The following is a 9,825-nucleotide window of genomic DNA, read 5'->3' on the forward strand; positions in this document are numbered from 1 at the left end:
GTAACACTAGTTCGCTCCTTACTTTTCTTTTTGTTGTCATCTACATTTTGTACATCTTAAACGATTATCACGTGGCAAAATCGATCAAAGAAGCGGAAATGAGAGATAAAAGTGCTTAGATCAATAAAGCTTACAGGAAGTAATTGAAATAAACAGTAACTATGAATTTGAAACCATTTTTTTCAAACATACGGTATAAACCCCTTTCTGTTTTTTTTTTTTGTTTAATTTCCTTCCAAATTTATTGTATCAGTTTGCCAAAAAAAAAAATATGAATTTGTAAATGACAAAACAAAATAAAACACACAAAATCATCCAACACATACCTAAGGTTATATACTTAGATTTATGCGAAAAAAAACACAAAACGATAGCCAGGAGCCAACAGGAGACGAGGTCGACAACACGCGATTATGCATGTAAATGTTTTCGCGAGAAACAAAAATAAATTCAATTCAATTATGCATGACGGATTTATATAAAATATAAAGATTAAAAAAAAAACTAAACTCACAGTATGCGATTGCAACACCTAATGTATTAGAAGACCTGCTATCACACGCAATGATAACATCCGAAGGCGAAACAGCTATATGCACGTTGGAGGGGATTTAATGTCACGGGGCGTTCGAAGTTACGGATGTTGTGCAAATAGTTTCGGGAACAGATGATAAATTAATATCCCAATCGGACAGGGATATTCTGAAATCATTTAAAGCATCGGACGCAGTGGAGGATCAATCCCCTTGGAGGCCCAGGGCGGAATTTTTAAAGGGGGGCCTATAATTTTGCTAAGACATTATCGGTGTTAGGGAGGTGTACTTAAAACATGATTTAACAACACCAGCAAAATCTCGAAAAGAAAGATCCCTTGAAAGAGAATCTCGAAAAGAAAGACCTCAGAGTTCTGTTGCGTAGCCCTGTAAATGGGCCTAGTAAGCTAGTCTTTATATAAACGTTTGTATGCGCTAAGGAAAACTACAACGCCACATTTTTTACGATTTACGTATATTTACGAATCCTGATTAGTCCAACGCCTTCTACGATTTTTTGCCCAAGGTACAGTTTTCAATCGGTTTACTTTACGGTAACAATCAGAGAAATTTCTTAGAAACCTGTTTTGCTCATGTTGATGTCTTAGGCGATGAACAACACAATTGTTTTAGATTTGCGATACCAGAAAAACATGTTTTTCAAGAGGTGGCACCTGCAGTGTGGAATAAATTAGCCCATCACTATTGCATTGCACACTATCAAACGCGTGAGAGCGATCGCTAGTGTAAGGAAGATGGATGAAACTGAAAGCATCCATCATCTCGCTCAAACTTCCCATCGACTGGTACGAAATTCCATACCAACCAGCTATTTCAGATTGCCGATACCAGGAGAGCATCCACGGAAGAGGTAGCACCTTGTACAGCAATTTTGCTCGAAAACCGCCGAAAGGTATGCAATGTTTAAACACTAACTTTCCCTTTGGTCGTGAAAAATTTCTTCGAAAACTACCAATTTCCGAATGTTTAGTACCAGGAGAGCATCCACGAAAGAGGTAGCACCTAGTATAGCAATTTTGGTCGAAAACCGCCGAAAGGTATGCAATGTTTAAACACTAACTTTCCCTTTGGTCGTGAAAAATTTCTTCGAAAACTACCAATTTCCGAATGTTTAGTACCAGGAGAGCATCCACGAAAGAGGTAGCACCTAGTATAGCAATTTTGGTCGAAAACCGCCGAAAAGTATGCAATATTTAAACACTAACTTTACCGTTGGTGGAGAAAAATTTCTTCGAAAACTACCAGTTTCCGAATGTATGGTACCATGAGAGCATCCACGGAAGAGGTAGCTCCTGGTAATTTTGCCCGCCTAAAGGTATGCAATCAACTTGCAATGCAATGCGCCGTAAGGTATGCAATGTTTATACACTAACTTTGCAACCAACTTGCAATGCAAGTTTGGTGCATGCAAGAAACTTGCAAGATGGCGCCCAACTTTGTACTTGCATGCAACAAACTTGCATGCAATCTTGCATGCAAGTTTTCGCATGCAATTTCTTGCATGCAAACTTGCATGCAAGAACTTGCATACAAACTTGCATGCGAAAACTTGCATACAAGATTGCATGCAAGAACTTGCATGCAAGAACTTGCATGCAAACTTGCATACAAACTTGCATGCAAACTTGCATGCAAGTTTGCATGCAAGAAATTGCATGCGAAAACTTGCATGCAAGATTGCATGCAAGTTTGTTGCATGCAAGTACAAAGTTGGGCGCCATCTTGCAAGTTTCTTGCATGCACCAAACTTGCATTGCAAGTTGGTTGCAAAGTTAGTGTACAAACATTGCATACCTTACGGCGCATTGCATTGCAAGTTGGTTGCAAAGTTAGTGTATAAACATTGCATACCTTACGGCGTAGTACCAGGAGCTACCTCTTCCGTGGATGCTCTCCTGGTACTATACATTCGGAAACTGGTAGTTTTCGAAGAAATTATTCTCCACCAACGGAAAAGTTAGTGTTTAAATATTGCATACCTTTCGGCGGTTTTCGATCAAAAATTGCTGCACTAGGTGCTACCTCTTCCGTGGATGCTCTCCTGGTACTATACATTCGAATACTGGTAGTTTTTAAAGAAATTTTTCTCGATTAACGGGAAAATTAGTGCCCCGGTCCTGGTGTACTTTCGGTTATACTTTAAAGTCACAAAGTCGATTTTCTTCTTTGCATTTAATTAATTACATAGAAACAAATGTTTTGTATAACCAAGGAAGATATTTTTTATCAATTTTTTACCTTTTTGATTAATTTTTTTGCTATAAATTAACTCTGCTGTTAAATTCCCAAAAATCGCACAATTGGCAAAAATTGTTTGGGGCCCCCAACACGACGAGGCCCTAGGCGACCGCCTACTCCGCCTACCGTTTGATCCGCCGCTGATCGGACGGACATTCTGTCGACTCCGAGTGTACGATATACAAATTGAGTCAGTACCGCGAGAGCTCTCTAGGAACTTTCTTCGATTTTGGCAGCAGAACTAGACATTGGGTTTCCTTTCGACAAGGAAAATTTATGTGTTTATGTAAAAACTGGAAATATCGTCGGAAAACTTCCGGGAAAATGATCATGATATTTGGGATAGTATCGTCTCCATCAGCGCATTTGAGGTTAAGAGTATTGGCGATTCTGATAAGCTCTGCTAAGGATCTTGGGATCAGGTGCCATGAATCAATGGTTCCGAACCAGTCAATAGCAGTTTGCACGCGAAAGGTTTTTTCGAAGATGATTTTCGGTTTTTCAGAGATAAACTTTACAAAGTAGAGCGCACCAAAGCTCACCAGTGGAGACGCCTAATACCCGATGAAGGTGTGTGGAACTGTGTTTGTCATCGAAGAGTTAAGTAGATAATTAGCAAAATAAATATCACCTAACCATTTAATTTACTATTGTCACACGCAAAACGATTAGACCTGCTGTTTTCGTTCTCGTCCATAATATCGCTGCAAACAGTACCTGCCTTTAGCGGTTCGTCGATGCTGGTAGTTTTTGCCGCACACTTCGCGTGTCTGTTGCTGCTAAACAGCATCTTCTTTACGTTGATGAACGGTGTCTCGAATAGCACCGTCAGCAGGAACGACGACAAAAACACGACCAGATATTCGTTGGTGTTGAACTGCAAGCAGAAGAACAAAAGCCAATCAGCTGTTTAGATGGGTTGCCCATCGTGAATGTTATGCGTTTCATCCAGAACGTACGATAACTGCCGGCCAGAACTCGAAAAATTGTGGCGTCCGTGTGCGTCCAACGTTGTAGAAGAAGATGGGAAACTGTGTCAGGTAGATGGCGTACGATATTTTGGTGGTGATGCGAAAACCACGCCACGAGAACATATCAATAACCCAGTCTGGAACAAGAAACGAACAGCGCGTGGTAAAGGTTTGCGTGCTAACTTCATGACGTTTGGCGACAATGGAAACATACTTCGATAGCCTAGATGGGCAGTGAAGACGGTCCAAGCGAAGAAGAGACACCATGCTATCGGGGAGAATGCGGCATAGCTGGCCGCGTGCAGCGGGTTGTAAACGTAATGCATCGAGCCCATCGGTGCCGGTCCGAAAAATGCGATTGCAATCGAAAGCGTACTGACGTACCATCCAATTTTCATTTGTTTCTAGGGATGGAGGGAAAATGCATAACATTGCGACCGTTTATCAGATATCTGCTATTACAGAACAATGAATTACCTCGCTAAGTTTCATCGTTTTGTACTTGGAGCAAGCGTATCCGAGCATAACACCCATGAGATAGACGGTAACGCGATAGTATGGTAGTGTGTACATGAAGTCGGCAGTTTCGAACAGTTGCTTCACCCTAGAATGAGCGACAGAATAGCAACAAACGATCAGATCAAACTCGCTGATATAGCGATATTAGCAAACTGTTGCTAGCGACACCTACGACGTTCCAAAGTAGACGTAGTTAGCCAACCGTAAGCTGTATGTCACGTAGAACCGATGCACGGTAGTGATGAGGGCGATCGTCAGCAAACCTATCATGCCACGGCGAGGCCACTTCCACACGCAGTAGATGAACAGCGGTGCGATGAAAAACAGCTCCGTATCAATGCCGACGTGGTGCGTGTGCGTCAGGCACATGTTCTTGAAGCCGAAGTAGTTGTGGATGAAGAGCATGTTGCGCCACCAGTACTGCTTGCAGATGTCACCATGGTTCGTCACGACCAGGTTCCAGAGCGGCCCGTTGCTCAGAAACGGTAGGATGAATGTGCAGAACAGGATGAGGGCACCGAGCGGCGGTACGATGCGCAACAATCGTCCGACGTACTCCTGGGGCAGCCGCACCTTCTGACCCTTCTGCAGTCGCTCGATGAAGGAGAACGTGGTCAGGAAGCCGCTGAACATGATGAACGGATCGGTGAAGATGGCTGCCGCCCGTCCAATTACGGTCCAAGGTTGGCCTAAAACCTGTAAACAAATTTATAAAGCCGCACCTGTTGTCCAGTGTTCCTTGGCGCTTACCTCACTCATTTCTGTCCGATTGACGTACGGGTTGAAGAAGAGTGCCATCGATTTGTGGGCAATCAGTAGTAACATCGCGTTCAGGAAACGTATACCGTGGACACAGGCAATATCGTTTCGCTCCTCCTTGAAGCTCAGTATCGATCGGGTGTTTTTGATGAGCGAAAACACCGTGAACCATTCCACTGTAGACAAAGGAAGCGGTTAGCAAGAGATTGTGTGATACCGACCGTATGATGGCACATTCACCTTTGTTCTGGAACTTTAAATCGTACAGCGTTGATGCGAGCACTAGCAACCCGTACAACAGGAATCCGTACCACACGAGCATAGTCCGGTCGGTGAAATACTCGCGCCAGATGTAGTGCTTCGTCTGGCAGAGGGCCGGATGCACCTTCACCTCCGTCTCGAGCCCAGTATCGATGACGTACTGGCGTAGAAATTCTCCGAGCGATAACTGGATGTCTTGAGCGGTACAACCGGCAGGTACACAGAGTGCCCAGTGCACCGTCGAGAACCGGGGAACACGGTGACCAGGCTACACGGAGGAAACATCCAACCATTAGTCGAGATCTCGTTTCATGTGAGCTGCCGAGCCTCACAATAGGCTCAATAGAGATTTTACTTACATCATTCAAATTGCTCTTCAGCATACCGTGCGCCTGGATCAAATCGAACAGATGCTTCAGTACCTGTGTGTTCGGTTTAATAGTCGGTTGTACCTCAGCCATACAATAGCGGCCTCGAATTGTCTCACTCCGCCCGTTACCGTCGACGTGCAGTGTTTGCTGTATGCTAAGGCACTGGTCGAAGTCACCGTACTGGTTGATATTGCCATTCAGTATGCCCTGCCCGACCTTAGCACTCGCATCGTGCACTGGATGAAGCAAAAAGACAAACGGTAACGATGTAGCATTTATCGGTCATTTAGATGGGTTCTACTCACTCCGAAGCGCCCACAGTTGGGATGCTGCATACGAGCGAAAAAACAACGCTGATTGACGCTTACACTCCTCAGATACTCGGTCACTGTAGGCAGGGTTAAAGGGCACGTTGATGCTAAACATCTTCCTGTTCAATGAGGTGATGTAACCTGGTAAACAATAAAGATATATGTAGGGCAACAGTTCGATTAGCATTCTAGAGAAGAAGTTATGAGAGCAAATGTTAAGATTTCCAGGCCATTTGTCTAGACAATTTCGTGCATCTTAACTGTGGCATTTCATTTGAGCTGTGAGATATGGCATATGCCGAGAACTATGATAGAACAGCAGCTAGAGCAGACATCTCATTAGCGTACATCTTCTAGACAGGATATCTTCAAGGTTTTATCCCTTAGACCTAAGACTTCGGTTCAGTAGACATTTAAAGTATAACTTTAGACATCGTGTAACGGAAGGTAAACCGGACAATTTCACTTTTTAAAATAACTCGCAACAAACAACAGCTACTAGCATTGTCAGTCTTATACCTCTATTATGCCTGTACGTAAAAAGATCGATTCGCGTTGTGTTTGTATTGGTCCCGGTATTGGTTCATTTATTTGGGGATCGCAAAGGAATGAACGCATTCGATCGTCCATCGGGTGGCGAGCTTCGGCGAATCGTAACACGCACACGGTATGCATTTTAATATCGTTATTGTCCTCGTGATCGTTTTGCTATCGCGGGTCTCAAATCAGAATGTGTATGCATGGTGTTGTGCCCACACGACGTTACACATAGCGAGCGCACTGTAGTACGGACGGCCACAGACACCAACAGCACAATTATATAAAAACGACACTGTAGTAATCCTCCCTAGGCTAGCACGCATGCAGTTTGCGGTTACATCATGCGCCAAAAGTACGATCGAAACCAATCGCAATAACAATACAGTGAGGCGACGTTTCCACTTCCATTTCGATCGTCTTTTCCCCGTTTTGCAAAACATTATGTTCCTGCTGGTTTTTTGTTGTTGTTGTTGGTTTAATATGTTCAATAGCCCTGACAAGCTTGGGTTACAACCTGGGCATGGGTGTTAGCAGCGAAACTGATAGTCCATAAAATTTCTAGATTACTCCCCCTCGGCTTCCTACACTCCACTCCACTCGCCAGCTCGCATACACGACACGAATCTAGAAAGGTGTTCCACTAACGAAAAATTAGATTCAGATCCGGATGCCATCTCATCTAGGCTTCATTAAAACGACACGATACAGCTCCAATACTACGTGTGAGATATTTTTTCCAACATCCGTTAAATTTGCTTCGTTTTCCTCCACCGTTAGACCCCAGGGTCAAGATATCGGTTGATGTGTACACCGCACGTACGCACCCACCACATGCAGCAATGTTCGCCAACGACGGCTTCCCTTACCCGGCACTAGTACCGCATTTAATCGCAGCCGAGCGGCTCGCTTACAGTGTCACGGCCGCGCGTTAATAAGCCTAAGAAAAATTTAGTGCGTGTACTTGATCTTTAGCGTTTAGCGCGTACTTGAGGCACTGTGCGCGCGGGCCGCACCGAAGGTCAGACACGATACTACTATGTTTTGCGTTAGCAGCGTGGGAAGATTACGTCTAAACTGCGAACTATCGTATCTACGATAAGCTAATTAATAGCTGAGATCTCGCCACCCAGCATCCACGCTAAAGAAGAAAAGAAGTCGAAGGTGGACGAAAATTACGCTGTGGATCTGTTCTGTGCTAAGTGTGCTTCCAACACCGGTAACATATCGTAAGGCTTCAACGACCTCAAGAGCGAGGTCGAGATGTTCAATGTCCGTTCCAGATTGTATTACGTGTATCTGTGAGATATAAGAGAACTCGGGGCTCTGGCAGTAAAAGATGACATTTTGGATGAGTACACCCCTAACTACCAAAAACCTTCAAACTATTTTATATCTATGTTTTTTTTTTGCCTGCGTAAAATCGCATGTCCTTATAAATATACAAGAGAGCAATAATACTCTCTCTCTAGTACTCCTTTCTCTCTCTCTACATCTGTGTCTGGATGGGAATTGAACAACGGTCCTTCGGCGTATTAATCCGCACAACTTGGCACGAGACCATGCGGCTTACCCGATTTTAGTATGCTCTAGTTGATATACATTCTTACGTGTTCCATCAGCATCTCGAGAACGAGCGCCAAAGCAATGCTACCATCATCAAACGTAAAGAGTGCAACAGAAGCAGAAGGTACATGCATTCGTTCACAGTACGGAACACGCTTCTTGCTTCGTGCAAACGTTTTGCTGCATACGAAGCAATGAAGAAGGAAACTACCACATGTCTAATAGAGCCAGGGCAATGCGATGGTATCATAACACCACCAATCGTGTCACCACACGTTTGATGCACTTTTCATTTTTACTTCAGGGCGAACGTGACATTACCCCCCCCCCCCCCCCCCCCCCCCCCCCTCTTATCCCCTCATCATATTCTGCCCCGGAACGGAACATGTACTGTGCGGAATGTGTTGGTACTTTGGAAAGAGGGGTAACAAATAACTTCTTTTAGCTGACACCTGCTACGGGGAACTTACTGTTCGTATAAAGTGTACCAGTGTAACTCTCCCCTGCAGTGTTGTTATCATAACGTTTCGGTTATGTTTTGCTGCTATTTTATGTTGATGGTAACGATAAAAACTGCTGCTCAACGGGAACTGGGTGAAAGACACACACAGTTGTCTGCACAGTGTCTTGTGCAATTGTTTGCAAGTAACTAACGGTAACATCCTAGAAATTTGTTTGTTTTTCCGTCGACTTATTATTATTATTTAACTCTGCCACCTCTTGGCCGGTTATGGTCTAACATGTTCTAGTAGCCTCTGACTCCGTGACTGAAATACGACACACCTTTGTCAAGATACAAGATTGGATTAGAAGATTTCGAGATTTAAACCTTAAATCGGGATTGTGTTGTAGAACTATCAACTTCACTATTTTTAATCAGCTTAACAGAAAAAGGGGTTTTCCATTTTCTTTTTGAATGATTCCTTTACTTTGGGGAGATGTTGATTTCCGGGTCAAAGCAGTTGGGATTGAACATTGTTGATGGGATGCATGATCGGTTGATTGATCGATGAGAATGGCACACTACTTTGGTATTGGAGTAAGCTATCTACCGTGCAACGTTATCGCTCACCTGCTTCAGTAGCACTTAGCTCCTCTTTGGTCGGTATACCGTCATCCAGTGCGTGGTCTGCCAGCTCCAACAAATAATCTGCCATGTCGGTTAGATTAGACTGGAGCGTAGGCATGCTTTCGTTTGCCGATATCAGCAGTCTGTCCCAGTCAACCGGTAGATGTTCGTCGATCGGTGCCTGATCTTCTGCTTTTGCCACAGTTGGATCGCGCAACAGACAACCCTCCGTCCAGGATGGATAGATCGAGTCTAGCAGGGTTGCCATTTTTAGCCGGTGGCTTACACCGGACAGACAGTGCCCAACACTACCCGTTGGGCTCAGTAATAATATCCACTGGGCAAGTAAGGCGATCTGCCATCTTGAGGATCTACCAGTGCAGGACATTCTTGCAGGAGCGAACGAATTTCACACACTCACGCGCGCACACACACACACACACGCCCACACACACACACACACACACACACACACACACACACACACACACACACACACACACACTTGATAACGCTTCTTGCACGTGGTATAAACACTTTCCCTTGCTAGGCTTACGAAGTTATTATGGAAGTGAGGGGTTTGTTGCACTTTGCTTGCCGGCGCACATTGCAGATAGCTCGTACCAAACGGCCGGTAGTTTTTGTTTGTTTGCTTGCTTGCGAATGACC

At 44.2% G+C, this 9,825-nt stretch overlaps 1 protein-coding gene across 1 annotated transcript; it reads right to left on the reverse strand.

The window, feature by feature from the left end:
- Nucleotides 1-3,423: 3,423 nt before the first annotated feature.
- LOC128307100 (nose resistant to fluoxetine protein 6-like) lies at nt 3,424-9,544 on the reverse strand. The gene is made up of 10 exons (XM_053044827.1): nt 9,160-9,544; nt 5,979-6,125; nt 5,662-5,909; nt 5,282-5,570; nt 5,033-5,217; nt 4,455-4,978; nt 4,241-4,367; nt 3,978-4,167; nt 3,752-3,900; nt 3,424-3,669 (listed from the first exon to the last, which is right to left on the reverse strand). The coding sequence occupies exons 1-10, from the start codon at nt 9,542-9,544 to the stop codon at nt 3,424-3,426; spliced, it is 2,490 nt and encodes an 829-aa protein (XP_052900787.1).
- Between the last annotated feature and the right edge of the window lie 281 nt (nt 9,545-9,825).

Source organism: Anopheles moucheti, chromosome X (genome assembly GCF_943734755.1).
Source record: "Anopheles moucheti chromosome X, idAnoMoucSN_F20_07, whole genome shotgun sequence".
NCBI classification, from domain to species: Eukaryota; Metazoa; Arthropoda; class Insecta; order Diptera; family Culicidae; genus Anopheles; species Anopheles moucheti.